Source organism: Bombina bombina, chromosome 3 (assembly GCF_027579735.1).
Source record: "Bombina bombina isolate aBomBom1 chromosome 3, aBomBom1.pri, whole genome shotgun sequence".
Taxonomy (NCBI): Eukaryota; Metazoa; Chordata; class Amphibia; order Anura; family Bombinatoridae; genus Bombina; species Bombina bombina.
In genome coordinates this window covers 1152406352-1152433017 of record NC_069501.1, presented here as the reverse complement: position 1 = coordinate 1152433017, position 26666 = coordinate 1152406352, and the positions used below count along the sequence as shown (strand labels likewise).

At 38.9% G+C, this 26666-nt stretch overlaps 1 protein-coding gene across 1 annotated transcript in view; it reads left to right on the top strand.

Annotated features, from left to right (window-relative positions):
• Positions 1–26666, top strand: part of ATM (ATM serine/threonine kinase) — a 925848-nt gene that overhangs the window by 702654 nt on the left and 196528 nt on the right. Inside the window, exons 49-53 of the mRNA XM_053708547.1 lie at positions 5001–5212; positions 11635–11842; positions 12485–12598; positions 22004–22162; positions 22734–22872. Of these exons, the coding sequence (XP_053564522.1) occupies positions 5001–5212; positions 11635–11842; positions 12485–12598; positions 22004–22162; positions 22734–22872 (832 nt within the window). The remainder of the gene's footprint in view (positions 1–5000; positions 5213–11634; positions 11843–12484; positions 12599–22003; positions 22163–22733; positions 22873–26666) is intronic.

Here is a 26666-nt window from a genome sequence, read left to right as displayed (position 1 = left end):
ATCAGTTTCTGAGATTCTCTTTTCTAGACAAGCATTACCAATTTGTCGCTCTTCCATTTGGGCTAGCGACAGCTCCAAGATTCTTTTCAAAGGTTCTCGGTGCCCTACTCTCTGTAATCAGAGAACGGGGTATTGCGGTGTTTCCTTATTTGGACGATATCTTGGTACTAGCTCAGTCTTTACATTCTGCAGAATCTCACACAAATCAACTAGTATTGTTTCTTCAAAAACATGGCTGGAGGATCAATTTACCAAAAAGTTCTTTGATTCCTCAGACAAGGGTCACCTTTTTAGGTTTCCGGATAGATTCAGTGTCCATGACTCTGTCTTTAACAGACAAGAGACAATTAAAATTGGTTTCAGCCTGTCGGAACCTTCAGTCTCAGTCATTCCCTTCAGTGGCTATGTGCATGGAAGTTTTAGGTCTCATGACTGCAGCATCGGACGCGATCCCTTTTGTTCATTTTCATATGAGACCTCTCCAGCTTTGTATGCTGAACCAATGGTGTAGGGATTATACAAAGATATCACAATTAATATCCTTAAATCCCAATGTTCGACTATCTCTGACTTGGTGGTTAGATCACCATCGTATAATTCAGGGGGCCTCTTTTGTTTGTCCAACCTGGACTGTGATCACAACAGATGCAAGTCTTTCAGGTTGGGGAGCTGTCTGGGGATCTCTGACTGCACAAGGGGTTTGGAAATCTCAAGAGCCGAGATTACCAATCAATATTTTAGAACTCCGTGCTATTTTCAGGGCTCTTCAGGTTTAGCATCTGTTGAAGAGAGAACTGTTCATTTGTTTTCAGACAGACAATATCACAACTGTTGCATATGTCAATCATCAGGGTGGGACTCACAGTCCCCAAGCTATGAAAGAAGTATCTTGGATACTTGCTTGGGCGGAATCCAGCTCCTGTCTAATTTCTGCGGTTCATATCCCAGTGGTCGCTCCATCCAGATGTGTTTTCTCAGATTGTTCAGATGTGGGGTCTTCCAGAAATAGATCTGATGGCTTCGATTCTAAACAAGAAACTACCCAGGTACCGGTCCAGGTCCAGGGATCCTCATGCGGATGCGGTGGATGCGTTAGCAGTTCCTTGGTGTTACCAACCTGCTTATATCTTCCCGCCTCTGGTTCTTCTTCCAAGAGTGATTTCCAAGATCATCATGGAACAATTGTTTGTGTTGCTGGTAGCTCCAGCATGGCCTCACAGGTTCTGGTATGCGGATCTTGTCCAGATGTCCAGTTGCCAACCTTGGCCACTTCTATTAAGGCCAGGTATGGAAATTGAATGACTAGTGCTTAGTCATAGAGGTTTCTCTGGCTCAGTAAATAATACTATGTTACAGGCTTGTAAATCTTTTTCTAGGAAGATTTATTATCGAGTTTGGAAGACTTATATTTCATGGTGTTCTTCTCATAAATTCTCTTGGCATTCTTTTAGAATTCCTAGAATTTTACAGTTTCTTCAGGATGGTTTGGATAAAGGTTTGTCTGCAAGTTCCTTGAAGGGACAAATCTCTGCTCTTTCTGTTTTATTTCAGAAAGAAAGATTGCTAAACTTCCTGATATTCACTGTTTTGTACAGGCTTTGGTCCGTATTAAGCCTGTCATTAAATCTCCTCCTTGGAGTCTTAATTTGGTTTTGAAGGCTTTGCAGGCTCCTCTGTTTGAGCCTATGCATTCTTTGGACATTAAACTACTTTCTTGGAAAGTATTGTTCCTTTTAACCGTCTCTTCTGCTAGAAGAGTTTCTGAATTATCTGCGCTTTCCTGTGAATCTCATTTTCTGATTTTTCATCAGGATAAGGCAGTTTTGCCGTCTTCATTTAAATTTCTACTTAAGGTTGTGAATTCTAACAACATTAATAGAGAAATTGATGTCCCATCTTTGTGTCCTAATCCGAAGAATTCTTTGGAGAGATCCTTGCATTCTTTGGATGTGGTAAGAGCTTTGAAATATTATGTTGACGCTACTAAAGATTTCAGGAAGACTTCTAGTTTATTTGTTATCTTTTCTGGTTCTAGGAAAAGTCAGAAGGCTTCTGCTTTTTCCTTGGCATCGTGGTTAAAGCTTTTGATTCTTCAGGCTTATTTGGAGTTGGGTCAGGACCCGCCTCAAAGATTTAGAGCTCATTCTACGAGATCAGTCTCCACTTCGTGGGCTTTTAAGAATGACGCTTCAGTTGATCAGATTTGCAAAGCAGCAACTTGGTCTTCTTTGCATACATTAACTAAATTCTTCCGTTTTGATGTATTTGCTTCTTCGGATGCAGTTTTTGGTAGAAAAGTTCTTCAGGCAGCCGTTTCAGTTTGATTCCTCTGCTTATGCTTGAGTTTTTTTCTTTTCATTATGAGAATAAAAACTTATATTTTGGGTTGTGGATTTATTTTTTTCAGCGAAAAATGGCTGTTATTATTTTATCCCTCCCTCTCTGGTGACTCTTCTGTGGAGTTCCACATCTTGGGTATTACTATCCCATACATCACTAGCTCATGGACTCTTGCCAATTACATGAAAGAAAACATAATTTATGTAAGAACTTACCTGATAAATTCATTTCTTTCATATTAGCAAGAGTCCATGAGGCCCACCCTTTTTATGGTGGTTATGATTTTTTGTATAAAGCACAATTAATTCCAAATTCCTTTGTTGATGCTTTTTACTCCTTTCTTTATCACCCCACTACTTGGCTATTCGTTAAACTGAATTGTGGGTGGGGTGAGGGGTGTATTTATAGGCATTTTGAGGTTTGGGAAACTTTGCCCCTCCTGGTAGGATTGTATATTCTATACATCACTAGCTCATGGACTCTTGCCAATATGAAAGAAATTAATTTATCAGGTAAGTTCTTAAATAATTTTTTTTTTTTAACAGAATTAATACTGTATTGCTGTAAGCTTAAAAGTAGATTTACAGCTCAGTTTTGTGTTTGGTTTAAGAATGAGCAAATGTCTGTTGTAGATCATTTGTATAGAGAACTTATTTGTTAACACATATGTCTATGATGGACAAAGAGTCTACTTCTATATGTGATGTCATCACAAAATGGAGAATTGCAAAAAGAAGTAGCCCATCACAGCAATGTACATTATTATTTAACATTAATATAACAGCTCAGACTGAAATGTCCTAAACTTGCAAAGGGCATGTTTGCATGTTAATTAAAGGGACATGAAACCCATAGATTGTATTTCATGGTTCAGATAGAGAATACAATTTTAAACAACTTTCCAGTTTGCTTCTATTATTTAATTTGCTTCCTTCTCTTGTTATCCTTTGCTGAAAGGTTTATCTAGGAAAGCTCAGGAGCAGCAAAGAACCTAGGATCTAGCTGCTGATTTGTGGCTGCATATATATACTGATTGTCATTGGCTCACCCATGTGTTCAGTCAGCAACCAGTAGTGCGTTGCTGCTCATTCAACAAAGAGAGAACAAAGAAGAGAACAAAGAATTGATTATAGGAGTACATTAGAATGGTGCTTAAAATTGCATGCTCTATCTGAATCATAGAAGAAAAAAATTGGGTTTCATATCCATTTAAGGATAAACAGGAGCAGCTAAACATTTTATTGAGGTGCATGGCAAGGATCTGAGTTGTTTCTCGTGGATGGTGATCGCTCAAATCAGGAGAAAACCCAGAGGTGGGGATAGATCCAGGATAGATCCATTAGGGCTAAACATAGAGACAGACCTTATTAATCATTGGTAGAGTGTCACTGTCGTTGAACCAGCATATACAGTATATAAGATTCTAAGCATACATGTACCTTTATATATATATATATATATATATATATATAATCTGTTCTCCACATTCCCAGATAGTGTCTTTATTATTTTATTATTAGTGTTCTAATCACTTTTTTGTAACCATGAGTGTGTTTAAAGTACATAACACTGTCCCATTAAGTTGTATTTCAAAACAACATTAAAACAGGCTCAGTATTGAATTAATATGTTTGGGCACTAGGATGGGGTTTCTGCAGTGCACATAATAATTAGGAATAGCAAATTATCATTACTAATTTTTGTTCCCATATTTTTGGTATCCCTAACCATAAAGATATCGGACCATTTTAGCATTGCCTATTCCGATTATGATGTGCATAGGTCTACTTTAATATACATAGAGGAGTGCATTAGTTACAAAGGTGCAGCACACCATATTGTAGTCATATTACCTTCTTCTCATTTCTACAAAAAAAATTCTCATTTTTTTTCTATTTTTTTCTTCCCACCCCTATATAACCACATGCGCTTCTAACCATTAGCTCTATAGTAAGCTGTTATTTAGGGTCAGGTAGAAGACGTCCTTGTAACAATATCATAATATTTACATATATAAGCATGTCATCTGTGAGCATTATAGTGAGGGTGAGGTGTGTTAATTTCCCCTTCTTACCATTGGCTGAGCTGCGGTATCCAATTAACAACCAGGAATGTACTTATAAATCATTTTCATGATAAGGGCCTATTAGTGTCTATGAGTAAGGCTCCATTGGAGCTGAAACGCGTCAGACTGTAGCCCATCTGCAGCCCTCCATGACTATATGCTTTTAGTCCATATCTGCTTTTAAAACCGCTGTCACATTTTGAATAAATTGTTTTGCTTTGATCTCTCTCTCTCTCTCTCTCTCTCTCTCTCTCTCTCTCTCTCTCTATATATATATATATATATATATATATATATATATATATATATATATATATATATATATATATATCTGCACCCAGGTGGTAAATCGCCATAGAACAAGCTAACGATTGTATTGAGCTGGCTGTATATATATATTTAAAAATACAAAGTGTACTAGTGGTCTGGCTTTAGGATATTTCCCGTCAGAAAAGAATGTGCAAACCTTTAACTAACTACTTTTTTTTCAACACGTTTAACTTTAAGTGTTGGTAAATCGTGAGTACTGGGTTTTGTTCCCTTGCTATCAGGATGGCTGTAAAGCGCTGATACAAAGTGTGTTTATGTATTGTAGGCTGTTGAGGTTGCAGAAAGTCATAGCAGTGAGGACAAGCTGCAGGAGGGAAGGATGAAGGCATTCCTGTCATTGGCTCGCTTTTCAGATGCCCAGTACCAGCGAATTGACAATTACATGAAATCATCAGAGTTTGAAAATAAACAGGCTTTGCTCAGAAAAGCAAAGGAAGAAGTCGGATTAATGAGGGAATACAAGGTTCAAACAAACAGGTGATTATATCAAATATCTGCAAGCATGGTATCTAGGTTAAAGGGTCGGTGTATTGTAAAATATTCCCCCTTTAATGTGCTTCCAGGGGACCATTTTACCTTCTGTACTGTATTAAATCATTTACAAATAGTCTCTATCTGTTGAAACTACCACTTATAAACAAGAGACTGCCACAGAAAGCAACCACTCAGTTGGATGTGGGAGAGTGAAGCAAGAGATCTTGCAGCACCTTTGTATACAATGAACTCTTAAAAATAGTTATCAGTAAAGCAGCACATTGTTCCATTTCTAAACTTTTTTTTCTTTCATGTAATTAGCAAGAGTCCATGAGCTAGTGACGTATGGGATATACATTCCTACCAGGAGGGGCAAAGTTTCCCAAACCTTAAAATGCCTATAAATACACCCCTCACCACACCCACAATTCAGTTTTACAAACTTTGCCTCCCATGGAGGTGGTGAAGTAAGTTTGTGCTAGATTCTACGTTGATATGCGCTTCGCAGCAGGCTGGAGCCCGGTTTTCCTCTCAGAGTGCAGTGAATGTCAGAGGGATGTGAAGAGAGTATTGCCTATTTGAATTCAATGATCTCCTTCTACGGGGTCTATTTCATAGGTTCTCTGTTATCGGTCGTAGAGATTCATCTCTTACCTCCCTTTTCAGATCGACGATATACTCTTATATATACCATTACCTCTACTGATTCTCGTTTCAGTACTGGTTTGGCTTTCTACTACATGTAGATGAGTGTCCTGGGGTAAGTAAGTCTTATTTTCTGTGACACTCTAAGCTATGGTTGGGCACTTTTATATAAAGTTCTAAATATATGTGTTTAAACATTTATTTGCCTTGATTCAGGATGTTCAATATTCCTTATTTCAGACAGTCAGTTTCATTATTTGGGATAATGCATTTGAATAATAAATTTTTTCTTACCTTAAATTTGACTTTTTCCTGTGGGCTGTTAGGCTCGCGGGGGCTGAAAATGCTTCTTTTTATTGCGTAATTTTTGGCGCGGATTTTTTTGGCGCAAAAAAAATTCTTTGTCATTTCCGGCGTCGTACTTGTCGCCGGAAGTTGTTTGTGTTTGCGTCATTTTTTTGACGTTTTGCGCCAAAAATGTCGGCGTCGCCAGATGTGGCGTCATTCTTGGCGCCAAAAGCATTTAGGCGCCTAATAATGTGGGCGTCTTTTTTGGCGCTAAAAAATATGGGCGTCATTATTGTCTCCACATTATTTAAGTCTCATTGTTTATTTGCTTCTGGTTGCTAGAAGCTTGTTCATTGGCATTTTTTCCCATTCCTGAAACTGTCATTTAAGGAATTTGATAGATTTTGCTTTTATATGTTGTTTTTTCTATTACATATTGCAAGATGTCTCAGATTGACCCTGGATCAGAAGCTACTTCTGGAAAAACGCTTGACTGAGTTCAGTCCTACCAAAGCTAAGTTAATTTATTTTAAATGTTATGAATGTTTATCTTTAGCTATGGTTTGTAATAGGTTATCATGATAAACTTTTACATGCAGAATCCATTAGTATTTATACTTTATATATTGCCATTCTTTTTACATCTTATGTACAAGAAATATTTAGAAGATTTTTAAGAAATATTTTTCTGATTCTATTTTAAAGGCTTTGTCTGACTTTGTGCCTTCTAATAAAATTTTTAGGTCTTTTTCCTTTATTGAAGTTTCAAATGACCAATAACATACTGATTTATCCTTCTCTGATGAAGTTTTTTCTCATTCAGAATTTTCTTCATCAGATATTGACACTAACAAATCTACTTTTTTATTAAAGTACATTTGTTCTTTGTTGAAAAGGTGTTGATTATTTTACATTAAGGTAACTAGTTCTTTTTCAAGACTAGCTAACACTATTTCTGCTTATTTTTCTGTGTTTTCAGAGGGTTTTTTTTTCCAATTCCTTATACTAGGGAATGGAATAGGCTGAGAATTTTCTTTTATTCCTTCTTCAAAGGTTTTAAACTATACTCTTTGCCAGCAGTTTAATTCAATTTGGAGGGTTCTCCAATTTATTGGGGCTATCTCTACTCCTACTAATTATGCTATTGTTTCTATAGCAAAATAGTATTTATTTTCCTTTAGATGGTTGTATCTTATTTATGGAAAATTATTTAGTTTCAGGTACTTTTCTTGGACCTATGATTTATTTGGATGTTGCAATTGCTTCATTTTTTCTGTTTACTTTAAGTTCAAGTATCAGATTATGATTTATTTTAGCATTGTTAAAGGGACAAAATTTACAAGACTAGGTGCTGTTGCATTTGTCTTGTTGTTTTGCATTTATTGATTATGCAAGTCCACTGTATTGTCTGGTCCTTTAACTGGACTATCATGCTAATAATTTCATTTGTGTCTTCATTTTATTGAATATTTTCGCAAATGAGGTTTAATCTATGTCTTTAGCTGTTTGAGCTAGAAGAATTTTGTGATTTCTAAAAATCCATATTTCTTTTGTTCTAAGATAATCAATTATTTGTTTTATAATTGGATTCAATTCTTAACTGTTACTCTGGGCTTCAAGATTGAGTTCTAAGACTAAAATTTTAAGCTTATACTAGTTTGGTTGTTCTTATTATGGAATGAATTCCTGAATTCTTTCCCAAGTAACATGTTTTTTAATTGGAAATTTTTTCCGTTCGAAATCAGCTCCCTTAAATTGCGATGCATGTGCCGTATTCCAGCTTGGCTGGCAAGGGGCAGGTTAAGACTTTTTTGAAATTTATTTGGTTTTATTCAGGTCCAAATTTCTTTGATTTTATTCCAGTAAGGCTAACACTTTCTTTAAGTGTGTTTCGGTCCTATTTATTTTGGGTACTGTTGAAGCATGGCTAGTCACCCGTGAGGTTCAAGCGCTGCTCAGACCTGGAATCTTCTGGGGTATTTCTTCCAGTTCCATTTTTAGGAACTGAGTTTTGGAGTTTTTATTCAAACTACTCTGCCTTTTTTTGGTCAGTGATAGCATTATTTGTTTTCTTTAGATACAATAAATGCATATTTTTTCTGTATTCATTCAGATTATTTTCTGAGGATGCGGAATCTCATATGATTCACTTTGTTCTTCAGGACATAGTTAGAGGATCTTTTTTTCAAAAGCTCTTGATTCCTCTCACAAGGGTCACCTTTTTTTGGGTTTCCAGATAGTTTGTGTCACTGTCTTTGTCTCTATCAGACAAGGGACAATTTTATTGGGTTCCGTCTGTCGGTACCTTTAGTCTCTATTATTTCCTTCAGTTGCTATATATGCATAGAAGTTTTAGGTCTTATGGCCACAGCATTGGATTCAATTCCCTTTGCTCATTTTCAATAGAAAGAACCTTTCCAGTCTTTTATGCTGAATTTATGGTGCAGGGATTCTAGGATTTCGCATTTTAAATCTTCAAATCCTAATATTTATCTCTCTTGATTTGGTGGTTAAGATCACCATCATTTAGTTCTACAGGTCTCTTCGTTTCTTTCAACCTGGACCATGATCTCTACAGATGTGAGTCTTTTTGGTTGGGAGGCTGTCTGAGGATCTCTGTCAGCACAAGGGGTTTGGAAATCTCAGGAGGCGAGATTACCATTTGATATTTTAGAACTCCGTGTTTTCTCAGAGTTTTTCAGTTAGTTTCTTTTTGAGGAAGAGATGTTTATTGTTTTTCAGACAATATCACAACTATGGTGTATGTCAATCATCAGGGTAGGACTATCAGTCCTTAGGCTGTGACAGAAGTGTCTCGGTTATTAGCTTAGGCTAAATCCAGCTCCTATCTAAATTCTGTGGTTTTTTCCCCAGGTATAGATATTTGGGAAGCGGATTATCTCTGTTAATCAAGCTTTACATCCGGGAGAATGGTCTCTCATACCCAGATATGTTTTTCAATTTTTCAGATGTGAGCATTTCTAGAAATAGATCTGTTGGCATCTCATCTGAATAAAGAACTTTCCAGGGGCCTATTCGGGTCCAGGGATCCTCAGGCGGAAGTAGTGTATGCATTGACATTTCTTTGGAAATTATCTTTTTGCCTATTTCTAGTTCTTCTTCCAAAGTGATTTCCAAAATTCTTATGGAGTATTTGTTTGTTATGCTGGTGGCTCCAGCATGGCCTCTCAGGTTTTGGTATGCGGATTTCATTCGGATGGCCAGTTGCCGATCTTGAACACTTCCGTTTAAACCAGACCTTCTTTCTCAAGGCCCATTTTTTCCATCAGGATCTCAAATCATTAAATTTGAAGGGATGGAGTTTGAACGCTTGGTTTCAGGCTCGTAAATCTGTCTCTAGAAAGATTTATTGTTGAGTCTGGAAGACCTACTTTTCTTGGCATTCTTTTAAAATTCATAGAATTTTATTATTTTTTTCAGGTTGGTTTGGATATGGTTTTGTCTGCAGTTCTTGTTAGGACAAATCTCTACTCTTTCTGTTCTTTTTTCACAGAAAGATTGCTAATCATCCTGATATTCATTGTTTTGTTCAGGCTTTGGTCCGTATCAAGCCTGTCATTAATTCAATCTCTCCTCTTTGGAGTCTCAATTTGGTACTGAGGGCTTTACAGGCTCCTCCGTTTTGAAACTATGCATTTTCTGAACATTAAATTACTTTCTTGGAAAAGTAATGTTCCTTTTGGTTATTTCTTCTGTTAGAAGAATTTTTGAGTTATCTGCTCTTTTTTGTGAATATCTTTTTCTGATTTTTCATCAGGATAAGGCAGTGTTACTTCCTGATATTCATCATTTTTTTCAGGTTTTGATTCATATCAAACCTATCATTAAGCCAATTTCTCCTCCTTGGAGTCTTATTTGGGTTCTGAAGGTTTTTCAGGCTCTTCTATTTGAGCATATGCTTGCTCTGGACATTAATTACTTTCATGGAAAGTATTGTTCTTTTTGGACATCTCTTCAGCTAGAACAGCTTTTGAATTATCTGTTCTTTCTTGTGAATCTCTTTTTTCTGATTTTTTTCATCAGGAAAAGGTGATTTTTGCTGTCCTCATTTCAATTCTTACCTAAAGTTGTAAATTCTAACAAACATTAGGGAGGAATTATTCTTTTCCTAAGACTTCTTTGGTGAGATTCTTACTTTCTATGTTGAAGCTATTCAGATTTCAGATAGACTTCTAGTCTATTTTTTATCTTTTCTGGTTTTAGGAAGGTCAAAAAGCTTCTGCCATTTATTTGGCATCTTGCTTAAACTTTTGATTCATCATGCTTATTTGGAGTCGGGTGGATTCCCGCCTCGGAGGATTACGGCTCATTCTACTAGGTAAGTTTCTACTTCCTGGGCTTTTTAAAGAATGAAGCTTCTGTTGATCAGATTTGCAAAGCAATGACTTGGTCTTCTTTGCATACTTTTACTATGTTCTACCATTTTGATGTTTTCTCTTCTTTAGAAGCAGTTTTGATAGAATGGTACTTCAGGCAGCTGTCTCAGTTTGATTCTTCTGCTTATAATTTCATTTTTTTTTTCATTATAAAACTTTAAACTTTTTTGATTTGGGTAGTGAATTCATTTTTCAGCGGAATTGGCTGTCTTTATTTTTATCCCTCCCTCTCTAGTGACTCTTGCGTGGAAGTTCCACATCTTGGGTATTTATTATCCCATACGTCACTAGCTCATGGACTCTTGCTAATTACATGAAAGAAAACATAATTTATGTAAGAACTTAACTGATAAATTAATTTCTTTCATATTAGCAAGAGTCCATGAGGCCCACCCTTTTTTGTGGTGGTTATGATTTTTTTGTATAAAGCACAATTATTCCAATTCCTTATTTTTTTGATGCTTTCGCTCCTTTCTTATCACCCCACTTCTTGGCTATTCGTTAAACTGAATTGTGGGTGTGGTGAGGGGTGTATTTATAGGCATTTTAAGGTTTGGGAAACTTTTCCCCTCCTGGTAGGAATGTATATCCCATACGTCACTAGCTCATGCAGGCCCATTTATCAAGCTCCGTACGGAGCTTGAAGGGCCGTGTTTCTGGCGAGTCTTCAGACTCGCCAGAAACACAAGTTATGAAGCAGCGGTCTAAAGACCGCTGCTTCATAACCCTGTCCGCCTGCTCTGAGCAGGCGGACAGGAACCGCCGGAAATCAACCCGATCGAATACGATCGGGTTGATTGACAGCTCCCTGCTGGTGGCCGAGTGGCCGCGAGTCAGCAGGGGGCGGCGTTGCACCAGCAGCTCTTGTGAGCTGCTGGTGCAATGTTAAATGTGGAGAGCGTATTGCTCTCCGCATTTAGCGAGGTCTTGCGGACCTGATCCGCAGTGTCGGATCAGGTCCGCAAGCCCTTTGATAAATGGGCCCCATGGACTCTTGCTAATATGAAAGAAATTAATTTATCAGGTAAGTTCTTACATAAATTATGTTTTTTTGCATTTGTGTTGTGTCATTACTGAGATCAATCTGTTTTGCAGATATACAGTTAAGGTACAGAGAGAGCTGGAACTAGATGAATGTGCTATAGCAGCCCTGACCGAGGACCGGAAACGCTTCTTGTGCAAAGCAGTGGAAAACTATATAAGCTGCCTGGTATCTGGAGAGGAACACGATATGTGGATCTTCCGTCTTTGCTCCCTCTGGCTGGAGAACTCTGCAGTCTCAGAGGTTAACAGTATGATGAAGGTTTGTTCAGTTCTATTCTATTTAAAATAATATTTAAGAGGGACATGGAATTCAAAAATAAATTTTATTTAATCAAATAAAACATTTTATTTAGGTTAGAAACCTTCCATTAGAGCATACTGAGGTAGAGTCAGAAGGGTGCACATGTCTTGAGCATTTTATAGAGAACATCGCTACAAACACTGCTAACATATAGTGCACCTTAATATGCGCTCATGGAAAGGAACAACTTTTCAACAAAGGATACCAAATGAAAGCAGTTCATTGAAGATAACAGAAAATTAGCTTTGTTTTTCTTAATTGTATAAGATGTTTTACTTTTTTACTTTATGGGAATTAAGCGGGCATCTGAAAAATTGCGTATAGCGTAAATTATTAAAAGTAGGTGGGTGGTCAGCAGTACATAAACAATTATATTCAACAGGAGATGTCAGGGTGTTGCATTTAGTAGTATATACAGCAGTGCAGCAGCGCTCTACAGTGGACATTGGTCCTAACGCGTTTTGCACAACCCTCTATCTTGTAAAACCTTTGACAAAAAAAGAAATATGGCAGCTGGTGTTTGTGAGGTTATATTGAAATACGTGTATCATAGAGTCTCATATTTATAACGTAATTTATCTTTTTGTCATTCTAAAACAGCTAGATGCCCAGAAAATACCATCATTCAAGTTTTTACCTCTTATGTACCAGCTGGCTGCTCGAATGGGAACTAAAAAGACCGGTGGCATTGGATTTCATGAAGTCCTTAATAATGTAATATCATTTTTTGAGTTTTACCTATTGAAACGGTTTTCTTAAAGTGACACTGACCCCAAATTTTTTCTTAAGTGATTCAGATAGAGCATGCAATTTTAAGCAACTTTCTAGTTTACTCCTGTTATCAAATTTTCTTTGTTCTCTTGCTTTCTTTATTTAAAAAAGAAGGTATCTCGGCTATTTTTTGGTTCAGAACCATGGAATGCACTTTTTTATTGGTGGGTGTATTTATCCACCAATCAGCAAGAACAACCCAGGTTGTTCACCAAAAATGGGCCGGCATCTAAACTTACATTCTTGCATTTCCATTAAAGATACCAAGAGAATGAAGACAATTTGATAATAGGTGTTATTAGAAAGTTGCTTAAAATTGCATGCTCTATCTGAATCACGAAATAAAAAATGTGGGTTCAGTGTCCCTTTAAGGGCACAATGTAGACATGTTTTCTTTGTTCATATTCTATAAAAGATAGCATTTCAAAATGTATTAGAGCTTATTTATTTGTTTTAAATGTGCTTCTCAACAAGCAGGGCTGTGGTAGTTGTGCCTATCAGCTAATGAGCATTAGTAGGAACTACAAGTTTGACAAAAAAGCTCATTATTATTTTTAAACAAAACAAATGAAAACACTGTATTTTGAAATACCCTTTCTCCAACATTGGTGTGTCCGGTCCACGGCGTCATCCATTACTTGTGGGAAATGTTCTCCCCCACAGGGAAAGGCAAGGAGAGCACACAGCAAGAGCTGTCCATATAGCTCCCCCTCTGGCTCCGCCCCCAAGTCATTCTCCTTGCCGCTCTGAACAAGTAGCATCTACCACGGGGATGGCGAGGAGTTTGTGGTGTTAGTTGTAGTTTTTTTTTCTTCTATCAAGAGTTTGTTATTTTAAAATAGTGCTGGCTTGTACTATTTACTCTATAACAGAAAAGTAATGAAGATTTCTGTTTAAGAGGGCTATGATTTTAGCACAAGTAACTAAAATCCATTACTGTTACCACGCAGGACTGTTGAAACAAGAGAACTTCAGTAGGGGGTAACAGTTTGCAGACTCATCTGCTTCAGGTATGACTAGTCTCCTTCTAACAACACAGGCTAATGCTAGATGACAGTCATTTTTCCCCTCAGGGGAAACGGTAAGCCATTTTTCTTTCACCTCAGCAAAAAAGATAACAGGCTTCCCCTTTTTGTTTTTTATGCTGGTAGACACTGTTAGGGGCTAAATCGATTGGTTTTTATTACAATATTATACCATTTGAAATATTTTATAAGCTCACATACACTTGGGAACGTTTTTTATTGATCTGGCTTGTTTTAGACACCTAAATCTAGTCAGGAAGGCCCCTTCAATCTAGTGTGCTGAGGGAGGAAGCCTCATTTTGACACTTCATCTGTGCAGTTGAATTTCAAGGCAGTGCATGCAGATTCATGTGAGAGGGTCCTGTGGTTCAGAAAGTGACTCCAAAAGGCTTTTTTCTGTGAATGGTGACCCCTAAGGAAGGTAAAAAGCTGCAGCAAGGCTGTAGCTGGGATTGTGGTGTGTAAAAACGGTTAAATCCAACAATTAGCTCCGGTTTGCTTGTTTTAAGAGCTAGAGTCTCCATATTTGCTGTGCAATACTTTCTAAGCATTAAGACACTGGGGTCCAAATTTCAGAAAAATCGGATTTTGCCTTCATAGTTTTTTGAACATTCAGAAATAAATGTGTCATTTTATTATTTAAAGAGACAGTAACGTTTTTGTTTAAAATCGTTTTTATTGCATTGTTTGCCTGCCTAAATCTGTTTAACATGTCTGTTCCCTCAGATAACCTATGTTCTGTGTGTATAGAGACAAATGTGGTTCCCCCTTCGAGTGTTTGTGATAATTGCGCCATAGCGTCCAAACAAAATCAGGACAGCTCTGTTATTTTTCATAATGTTGCCCAAGATGATTTATCTAATGAAGGTAGTGGGGATAGCTCTACATCCTCTCCTTCTGTGTCTACACCAGCTTTGCCCGCGCAGGCGACACCTAGCGCGCCAGTGCTTATTTCTGTGCAACAATTATCAGCAGTAGTGGATAATTCTATAGCAAATCTTTTATCCAAACTGCCAGTTTTTCAGAGAAAGCGTGATTGTTCAGTTTTAAATACAGATAAAAAGGATGAACAATCAGACGCTGACGATGCCTTATCTATTTTACCCTCACATCAATCGGAATTGGCTGTGAGGGAAGGGCTGTCTGAGGGTGAAATTTCAGACTCAGGAAAAATTTCTCAACAGGCAGAACCTGATCTAGTGGCATTTAAGTTTAAGCTAGAACATCTCCGTGCTTTGCTTAAGGAGGTATTAGCTACTCTGGATGACTGTGATTCCATGGTAGTACCAGAGAAGTTGTGCAAATTGGACAAATTTTTAGAGGTCCCAGTGCACGACGACGCTTTTCCAATAGTGGGAGAAGCCAGGTGTACCCTTTGCCCCACCTCCTATATTTAAGAAAATGTTTCCCATAGTAGACCCTAGAAGGGACGCATGGCAAACGGTCCCGAAGGTTGAGGGAGCTGTTTCAACACTTGCGAAGCGCACAACTATTCCTATAGAGGACAGCTGCGCTTTCAAAGATCCTATGGATAAAAAATTGGAAGGATTGCTTCAAAAGATTTTTGTTCAGCAAGGGTTCATCCTTCAACCAGCTACGTGTGTTATTACTGTCACTTCAGCGGCGTCCTTTTGGTTCGAAGAACTAGAAAGGTCGCTCCAGAAAGAGACTTCCTATGAAGAGGTCATGGACAGAATTCACGCATTAAAGTTAGCTAATTCCTTTATATTGGATGCCGCCTTTCAAATAACGAAATTGACGGCGAAAAACTCAGGTTTTGCTATAGTAGCGCGGAGGGCGCTTTGGCTAAAATCCTGGTCGGCAGACGTGTCGTCCAAGACTAAGTTACTGAATATTCCTTTCAAGGGTAAGACCCTTTTTGGGCCGGAATTTAAGGAAATTATTTCAGACATCACTGGGGGTAAGGGCCATGCCCTCCCACAGGATAGGCCTTTTAAGGCTAAGAACAAGTCTAATTTTCATTCCTTTCGCAATTTCAGGAACGGACCGGCTAATAACTCCACTGCCGCTAGACAAGAAGGTAACGCGGCCCAGCCCAAACCCGCTTGGAAGCCCATGCAAGGCTGGAACAAGGGTAAACAAACCAAGAAACCTGCTGCTGCTACCAAGACAGCATGAAGGGGTAGCCCCCGATCCGGGACCGGATCTGGTAGGGGGCAGACTATCTCTCTTCGCTCAGGCTTGGGCAAGAGATGTTCTGGATCCCTGGGCACTAGAGATGGTTTCCAAGGGATACCTGTTAGAATTCAAGGGACTTCCTCCAAAGGGAAGGTTCCACCTGTCTCGCTTATCTTCAGACCAGATAAAGAAACAGGCATTCTTACATTGTGTAAGAGACCTATCAAAGATGGGAGTGATAAACCCAGTCCCCTCCGGGGAACAAGGTCTAGGGTTTTACTCAAACCTGTTTGTGGTTCCCAAAAAAGAGGAAACTTTCAGGCCAATTCTGGATTTAAAGATATTAAACAAGTTCCTCAGAGTTCCATCCTTCAAGATGGAAACCATTCGGACAATCTTACCAACAATCCAGCAGGGTCAATTTTTGACTACCGTGGATCTGAAGGATGCGTATCTGCATATCCCAATCCACAAATCTCATCATCAGTTCCTGAGGTTCGCCTTTCTGGACAAACATTACCAGTTTGTGGCTCTTCCATTCGGTTTAGCCACCGCTCCCAGAATTTTCACAAAGGTGCTAGGGTCCCTTCTAGCGGTCCTAAGACCGAGGGGCATCGCTGTAGCACCTTATCTAGACGACATCCTAATCCAAGCGTCGTCTCTTTCCAAAGGGAGGGCTCATACAGACATTGTGTTGGCTTTTCTCAGATCTCACGGGTGGAAAGTGAACATAGAAAAAAGTTCACTGTCACTGTCCACAAGGGTTCCTTTTCTGGGAACAATAATAGATTCTGTGGAAATGAAGATCTTTCTCACAGACGTCAGAAAGACAAAGCTTCTAAAAGCTTGTCGAGTTCTTCACTATATTCCTCAACCCTCCATAGCTCAATGCATGGAAGTAATAGGACTAATGGTCGCAGCAATGGATGTGGTTCCTTTTGCTCGAATTCATCTAAGACCATTACAGCTGTGCATGCTCAATCAGTGGAATGGGGACTATACAGGCTTGTCTCCCCAAATTCAAGTAGACCAGGTAACCAGGGACTCACTTCTCTGGTGGTTGACCCAGGATCACCTGTCTCAGGGAATGAGTTTCCGCAGACCGGAGTGGGTCATCGTCACGACCGACGCCAGCCTCTTGGGGTGGGGCGCGGTCTGGCACTCTCTGAAAGCTCAGGGCCTATGGTCGCGGGAAGAGTCGCTTCTCCCGATAAACATTTTGGATCTAAGAGCTATATTCAATGCGCTCCTGGCTTGGCCTCAGCTACTGGAAGCCAGGTTCATAAGATTTCAGTCGGACAACATAACGACTGTTGCGTACATCAATCATCAGGGGGGAACAAAGAGTTCCCTAGCGATGAAGGAAGTAACCAAGATAATCCAATGGGCAGAGAATCACTCCTGCCATCTATCTGCTATTCACATCCCAGGAGTAGACAACTGGGAGGCGGACTATTTGAGTCGTCAGACTTTCCATCCGGGGGAGTGGGAACTCCATCCGGAGGTCTTTGTTCAGTTAACCCAATTATGGGGCATTCCAGACATGGATCTAATGGCGTTCCGTCAGAACTTCAAGATTCCTTGCTACGGGTCCAGATCCAGGGATCCCAAGGCGACTCTAGTGGATGCATTAGTGGCGCCTTGGTCGTTCAACCTAGCATATGTGTTTCCACCGTTTCCTCTCCTCCCCAGGCTCATAGCCAGGATCAAACAGGAGAAGGCCTTGGTGATTCTGATAGCTCCTGCGTGGCCACGCAGGACTTGGTATGCAGACCTGGTGAATATGTCATCGGCTCCACCATGGAAGCTACCTTTGAGACAGGACCTTCTAGTACAAGGTCCATTCGAACATCCCAATCTTGTTTCTCTGCAGCTGACTGCTTGGAAATTGAACGCTTGATTTTATCCAAGCGTGGGTTTTCAAATTCTGTGATTGATACTCTGGTCCAAGCCAGAAAACCTGTGACTAGAAGGATTTACCATAAAATATGGAAAAAATATATCTGTTGGTGTGAATCCAAAGGATTCTCCTGGAGTAAGATTAAAATGCCAAAGATTCTCTCCTTTCTCCAAGAAGGTTTGGATAAAGAATTGTCAGCTAGTTCTCTAAAAGGACAGATTTCTGCATTATCCGTCTTGTTGCACAAACGACTGGCAGCTTTGCCAGATGTACAAGCTTTTGTTCAGGCTTTGGTTAGAATCAAGCCTGTTTACAGACCCATGACTCCTCCTTGGAGTCTAAATTTAGTTCTTTCAGTTCTTCAAGGGGTTCCGTTTGAACCTTTACGTTCCATAGATATTAAGTTACTATCTTGGAAAGTTCTGTTTTTGGTTGCTATTTCTTCTGCTAGAAGAGTTTCTGAATTATCTGCTTTGCAGTGTGATCCACCCTATCTGGTGTTCAATTCAGATAAGGTTGTTTTGCGTACTAAGCCTGGTTTTCTTCCAAAAGTTGTTTCCAACGAGAACATCAACCAGGAAATAGTTGTTCCTTCTTTGTGTCCGAATCCAGTTTCAAAGAAGGAACGTTTATTACACAATTTAGATGTTGTTCGTGCTTTAAAGTTCTATTTAGAAGCAACAAAAGATTTTAGACAAACCTCATCCTTGTTTGTCGTTTACTCTGGTAAGAGGAGAGGTCAAAAAGCTACTGCTACCTCTCTCTCTTTCTGGCTGAAAAGCATTATCCGCTTGGCTTATGAGACTGCCGGACGGCAGCCTCCTGACCGTATCACAGCTCACTCTACTAGGGCTGTGGCTTCCACATGGGCCTATAAGAATGAGGCTTCTGTTGACCAGATATGTAAGGCAGCGACTTGGTTTTCTCTGCACACTTTTGCCAAATTCTACAAATTTGATATTTTTGCTTCTTCGGAGGCTGTTTTTGGGAGACAGGTTTTGCAAGCCGTGGTGCCTTCTGTTTAGGTAACCTGATTTGCTCCCTCCCTTCATCCGTGTCCTAAAGCTTTGGTATTGGTTCCCACAAGTAATGGATGACGCCGTGGACCGGACACACCAATGTTGGAGAAAACAGAATTTATGCTTACCTGATAAATTACTTTCTCCAACGGTGTGTCCGGTCCACGGCCCGCCCTGGTTTTTTTAATCAGGTTGAAAAAATTTTTCTCTATACACTACAGTCACCACGGCACCCTATAGTTTCTCCTTTTTCTCCTAACCGTCGGTCGAATGACTGGGGGGCGGAGCCAGAGGGGGAGCTATATGGACAGCTCTTGCTGTGTGCTCTCCTTGCCTTTCCCTGTGGGGGAGAACATTTCCCACAAGTAATGGATGACGCCGTGGACCGGACACACCGTTGGAGAAAGTAATTTATCAGGTAAGCATAAATTCTGTTTTTTAGGGTTGTATAGGATTTCCCTTGTGTGTATCATTACAAGCCTCATGCTGTGAATGAGGGATTTTGGCCCGTGTACACAGGCTTTAGGACTAGTTGATTATAATCTTCCTTCTCATTTACTTTCTATATTTCTGGGTTGAATGTGTTCTTTGCTTGATGAGTTGTGCTTTCCTTGTTTGATCTACATTAAAGGGACAGTATACACTAATTTTCATATAACTGCATGTAATAGACACTACTATAAAGAATAAGATGCACAGATACTGATATAAAAATCCAGTATAAAACTGTTTAAAAACTTACTTAGAAGCTCTCAGTTTAGCTCTGTTGAAAAGGTAGCTGGAAAGCCCACTGCAAGTGGCAAATAAGGCACTCCCCCCCCCCTCCCCCTTCTTTTGCATATGAAAAGACCCTTTGCACTAACAGGAGCAAGCTGGAGAAAGTAGCTGACGGTATTCTCATAAAACTTTGGGGCTTGGTTAGGAGTCTGAAAATCAGAGCAATGTTATTTAAAAATAAGCAAAACTATACATTTAAAAAACAAACAAACTTTATGGGCTATATAAATAGATAATCTACAAAACATGTATGCAAAGAAAAAATGAGTGTATAATGTCCCTTTAAACATTTCTAACAGGAACTGAAAAGCTAACAATTTAAAAATGGAAGTACAGGAAAAGGGGACAAGATAACTAATAAAGTATATGAGCTTTTTTGTATATATAATTTATCATTTTATATTACCATCTCAAAGTTGTCCCTTTAAACACTTTGATATGGTAATATAAAATGATAAATCGTATATATAAAAAAAACTCTGCAATATACTTTTATTATTTATTTTAGGATAAGAGAGGGGCTGAGCTTGCTCATGTCATTCTGTGTTTGGGCAAAGCTAGCTCTTGCTAGTGGATAAGTTCCTGTGTAAGAAAACAAGATGGCAGCCCTGAGCTAGTGAAATTGTACACAGATTTTTGCCTGAGGTAAATTCTAACAGTATCCAATAAGGACTGTGGTTTCCCCTCTGAGGCGACATATTAACCTTAACATAATATATATAACAGTATATGTGGGTTATATATGTGAGTCAGTAACCAAATCTATAGAGACTGTGCAATTCCTCTTCCTGGAATCACACGGCATTTCTCCCTGAGAGACTGATGGCAGTTTATTCTGCAGAATAGAGTTGCAGTCATTATCTAATATAAGACATATTAATATAAGCTGCAGCACTTGTTACTGTTCATTTCTACAAATAAATGATTACATTTAGAAGGTTAACATTATATAATCTCACCAGTAATAAATAGGTGGAACACTACACCCTTTAAAGGGACAGTCTACTTAAAAAATGTTACTGTTTAAAAAGATAGATGACACGTTTAATACCCATTCCCCAGCTTTGCACAACCAACATTGTTATATTAATATATTGTATAACCTTTAAAACTCTAAATCTCTGTCTGTTTCTAAGCCCCTGCAGGCAACCTTTTCTATTAGCTTTTCACTTCAAGACACTGCTAGTTCATGTGTGCCTTATAGATAACATTGTGCTCACTCATGAGTCAGCACTAATTGCAAAAGATAAGGGGGCAGTCTGCAGAGGCTTAGATACGAGGTAATCACAGAGGTAAAAAGTGTATTAATATAAATGTGTTGTTTATGTAAAACTGGGGAATGGGTAATAAAGGGATTATTTCTCTATTTAAACGATCAGTTCTTTAATTTAGAGTTTCACTAGAGCATTCACTATGCACATATTGAAACATTACATAAACATTATTGCTCTCCTAGCACCAGGTACCTGCTATTTCTTTGTACTACTGTTTTTGTGGAACTTGGATTTATAGAGATGTTTGTGCTTTACTGTACAGAGCGTTATAACAAAACAACATATTAGTGTACTTTGTATTGCTAGAGCAGTAGCTAGTTAACAGGTGCTTAGCTTCAGTGATATAATCAGCAGTTTACACAAAAGAAGATCCTTATCTCATGCCAGATGGACACTGAAACACATTCTGGCTGTACAGGGATACAAAACCAGTAGCTTAAAACAAATTCATAAAAAGATTACATAATTGTTTTGCACATCCTGCAAAAAATTCATATAAAGATGATGTATTTTCTAAAATTCAACCTCCTTTAACTTCACTTATTTATCACTTTCCCCTCTTGGCCGCCGGTGCTTCTTCTCTTCCAGAAGCAGAGCTACAGCCAGTCTGAACCTGTAGCACTCAGATGATTGAGAGTGAAGACTCGCGCTTATGCCGCCTTCTCTCAACCTATTCTCAAGTCTCAGAATTATGCTTCTTCACTCTCTATAGATGTGAGCGTTACACCTTTTGATTGGCTGTAGCACTCTTCTTTTGGAAGAGAAGTAATATCAGTGGCTTATGGGAGGACAAGTAAGATAAGCGTGGGTTTTTACCTTAGAAACACATGTAAGATAAGTATGTTCTGTTTTTACTGCTAATTTTATAAGAAACCAATTTAAACAAACCATAGCATGAAGTCTGAAAAATGTCTGGATTTGCATCTTTTATAATAGGATAGAAATTAACACTTTTGCATTCAATAATCGGAATATGCTCTTTTCAAATTGTGAGACTGATGCAGAGTTCACAGACGTTACCAAGTACCACCTAACTTTTTTTAAGAGTGAGATGAAGGTAGCTCAGGTGCTCTCACAGATGTCAAAGTCACTACATTTAAAGTATTAAGTCTATCCTTATACAAGCGCTCACATTTAGATTGTTATTAAATATTCCTAGGAAATTTTTATTTGCATGGATTTTCTAACTTTACATTTTCTTTGAAATCTTACAGCTTATCAGCAGGATTTCCATAGACCATCCGTACCATACACTCTTTATAATCCTGGCTCTGGCTAATGCTAACAAAGATGATCTCTTGATGAAACCAGAGGCAGTTAAACGAAACCGGTTGACTAAAAATGCCCCCAAGCAGACCTCCCAACTTGATGAGGTAACGTAACAGCATATATTAATATTGTTTTTTTGTTATGTTTTGTCGTGACCTTTTCCAATTATATTTATATACAATTACTTTGTCTATAAGTATTATTATTATTTTATTATTTATTATTGCATGACATTTATATCATTATATAGTTTTGTCAAAGAAGTGTATTGATTGTATTTATTGATCATGGGAAAGAAAATCAAAATCGTTTGGACCCGATTTATTTTAGATGTTAATATGACTGTTAACTGGACTGGAATTTTTTTTTTTTTTTTTTTTTTTGTATAGACTTAATACTGATATTTTTTTTTTTTATTAAGCCTATTGGTTTTGATTTTTTTTGATTTTTTTTTTGTGAGAAGGAAATTGTTCTTAGGTAATAGAATAAAACCATGTGGATCACTTGTATAAAGTGCATGGCAAGTGTATCCTTTAGTATTAATAGAAACACATTTATGACAGCATATTCCGCAGCACTTATGCACAAAAAAGGCAATTTAAGCAAACCATACGCTGACATTTCATATTAACATCTTTATGTAGGTTAATCTGCGTTTTCATCTTGTTTCTCTAGGATCGTATAGAGGCTGCAAACAATATTGTGAATACAATAAAGAAACATAGAACACAAATGGTGAAAGATGTAGAGAGGCTTTGTGATGCATATATAATATTAGCAAATATTGATGCCAGCCAATGGAAAAACCAGAGAAGTAAGTATAACACATTGGTTATATTCAGCATATAGCAGTAATATGAAAGACCTTCTAACTCTTGTCAGACATTCTTTCTCTTGTAAAGGTGTATCCAGTCCACGGGTTCATCCATTACTTGTGGGATATTCTCCTTCCCAACAGGAAGCTGCAAGAGGACACCCACAGCAGAGCTGTCTATATAGCTCCTCCCCTAACTGCCACCCCCAGTCATTCTCTTGCAGCTCTCGACAAGAAAGGAAGTATCAAGAGAGATGTGGTGACTTAGTGTAGTTTTTACCTTCAATCAAAAATTTTTATTTTTAAACGATACCGGCGTTGTACTGTTTTTACTCTCAGGCAGAAATTGGAAGAAGACTTCTGCCTGGAGGTTTGATGATCTTAGTGGTTTGTAACTAAGGTCCATTGCTGTTCTCACACATAACTGAAGAGTATGGAAAGAAAACTTCAGTTGGGGGGGACGGTTTGCAGATTGCCTGCTTTGAGGTATGTTCAGTATATTTTTTTCTAGAGAGATGATAATTTCTAGAAAATGCTGACAATGCCTGGTATATTTAAGGTAAGCCTGATACAGTGATTTAACAACAACTGGGATCATGCTTGCAAAAAGGGATAATATTCATGTTAAAACCTATATTACTTAGTGTAAAAACGTTTGCATGATTTATAAATAAAAACGTTTTTTCTCTGAGGGTGATAAATCTTTATTTGGGGCCTAATTTCCACATGGCTTGTTAAATTACTCCTAGCAGTACTTTTTAAGGCCCTCTGACTTTGAGTGCATGGTGGGAGGGGCCTATTTTCGTTTTCAGTCTGAGACATCCAGCTTCCCTGAAGGAGTCCTCTGGCTTATAGGACCTCTATAGAGGGTTTTGTTCCTGCAAAAATCTTTTTAAGGGCAGGTAGGAGCCACAGCAGGGCTGTGGCAGTGTGTTTGACTGTTTGTTAACAGGTTTTAAGTTTTTCTAATTCGTTTTTGGGCCTGAGGGGTTAATCATCCATTTGTAAGTGGGTGCAATGCTGCTTTAGTCCCTTATACACATAGTAAAAATTTCGTAGCGTTTACTACTTTTTTTCACTGTTTTGCAGTTTATGTGGTAGTTTTTTTCTTTTAAAGGCACAGTACCGTTTTTTATTATTGCTTTTTTCACATTTATTAAAGTGTTTTCCAAGCTTGCTGGTCTTATTACTAGTCTGTTAAACATGTCGGACATAGAGGAAACTCCTTGTTCATTATGTTTAGAAGCCATTGTGGAACCCCCTTTTAGAATGTGTACCAAATGCACTGACCTTTCTATAAGTTATAAAGACCATATTATGGCTTTTAAAGATTTATCACCTGAGGTTTCTGAGACTGACAAAAGGGAGGTTATGCCATCTAGCTCTCCCCACGTGTCAGAACCTATAACTCCCGCTCAAGGGACGCCAAGTACATCTAGCGCGTCCAATGCGTTTACTTTACAAGACATGGCGGCAGTTATGAATCATACCCTCACTGAGGTATTGTCCAAACTGCCAGGGTTACAAGGAAAGCGAGACAGCTCTGGGGCTAGAACAAATACAGAGCTCTCTGACGCTTTAGTAGCTATGTCTGATATACCCTCACAATGTGCAGAAGTTGAAGCAGGAGAACTTCTATCTGTGGGTGACTTCTCTGATTCAGGGAAGGGGTTACTTCAGTCTGACTCTGAAATGACAGCATTTAAATTTAAGCTTGAACACCTCCGCGTGTTGCTCAGGGAGGTTTTAGCGACTCTAGATGACTGTGACACCATTGTAGTCCCAGAGAAATTGTGTAAAATGGACAAATACTTTGCAGTGCCTGTTTACACTGATGTTTTTCCAATCCCTAAGAGGTTTTCAGAAATTATTACTAAGGAATGGGATAGACCAGGTGTGCCGTTCTCTCCCCCTCATGCTTTTAAGAAAATGTTTCCTATAGATGCTGCTACACGGGACTTGTGGCCGATGGTCCCTAAGGTGGAGGGAGCAGTCTCTACCCTAGCTAAGCGTACAACTATTCCTGTCGAGGACAGTTGTGCTTTCCTAGATCCTATGGATAAGAAATTAGAGGGTTTATACAACAAGGTTTTATTCTCCAGCCTCTTGCATGCATTGCCCCAGTCACTGCTGCAGCGGCTTTCTGGTTCGAGTCTCTGGAGGAGGCTTTACAGGTAGAGACCCCGTTGGATGATATCCTTGACAGGCTTAAAGCTCTTAAGTTAGCCAATTCATTTATTTCTGACGCCGTTTTTCATTTAACCAAGCTAACGGCTAAAAATGCAGGTTTTGCCATTCAGGCACGTAGGGCGCTATGGCTTAAATCCTGGTCAGCTGATGTCACTTCAAAGTCTAAACTGCTCAAAATCCCCTTCAAAGGGCAGACCCTATTTGGGCCTGGACTGAAGGAGATCATTTCTGATATTACTGGAGGAAAAGGCCTCGCCCTTCCCCAGGATAGGTCCAACAAGTTAAGGACCAAACAGACTAATTTTCGTTCCTTTCGAAACTTCAAGAGTGGCGCAGCTTCATCTTCCTCTTCTACAAAACAAGAGGGAAATTTTGCCCAGTCCAAGCTAGTCTGGAGACCTAACCAGGCTTGGAACAAGGGGAAACAGGCCAAAAAGCCTGCTGCTGCCTCTAAGACAGCATGAAGGAGTAGCCCCCGATCCGGGACCGAATCTAGTGGGGGGCAGACTTTCTCTCCTCACCCAGTCTTGGGCAAGAGACGTCCAGGATCCCTGGGCTATGGAGATTGTTTCCCAGGGATATCTTCTGGATTTCAAAGCTTCATCTCCAAAGGGGAGATTTCATCTCTCACAATTATCTGCAAACCAGATAAAGAGAGTGGCATTCTTACATTGCGTTCAAGACCTTCTAGCTATGGGAGTGATCCACCCAGTTCCAAAGGAGGAACAGGGGCAGGGCCTCTATTCAAATCTGTTTATAGTTCCCAAGAAAGAGGGAACTTTCAGACCAATCTTGGATCTCAAGATCCTAAACAAATTTCTCAGGGTCCCATCCTTCAAGATGGAGACTATTCGAACCATCCTACCTATTATCCAGGAGGGTCAATATATGTCTACCGTGGATTTAAAGGATGCTTATCTACATATTTCGATACACAGGGATCATACTCAGTTTCTCAGGTTCGCCTTCCTAGACAGGCATTAATTTATGTTAATTAATTTATCCCATCCAGAATAACACTATATTCCCAACATAGCAGGCACTTCTCCTGAAGAAAGGATTTGTGTAGCTAACCACAGGGAAGGTGCAGCTACATCCCTCTTAGGCACCATAAGCAAGAGGCATTCTTCTCGCTGCCCCATTAACCTGTGGGAAATAAAATAACTGAGGGTCAATTGCATAGAAAACAAGAAAAAGGAAACATTTAAATGGACAGAGCTATAGTGACTTTCCCTATGGGATAGTGCTGCATGTTTTAGCCCACTTGTGCCTTTCATAAAGGAGATCTTGCTATTAGCAGGTGGCATTTAACTTACAATGAAATCTGCCATAAAAAAATGTTTAAACATAGTTAAAAAGCTCTGTAATTGACTTATAAAAGTGTGCTTTTTTAACCCTCCCCATATGGACAGATCTGCCTACTGTTTTATGCATTTACCCTGACCCTTCTATATTCTTTGTAGTCATTTGATCAGTGCAGGAGCTTATCTTACACTAATTGCCCACAGCAACACAGATAAGATAAACATACTCAAGGGGCCATTCAAGGGGTATATTTATGGACTGCTCTACAATACCAAAACCTTGATTTGAAATACTTATAA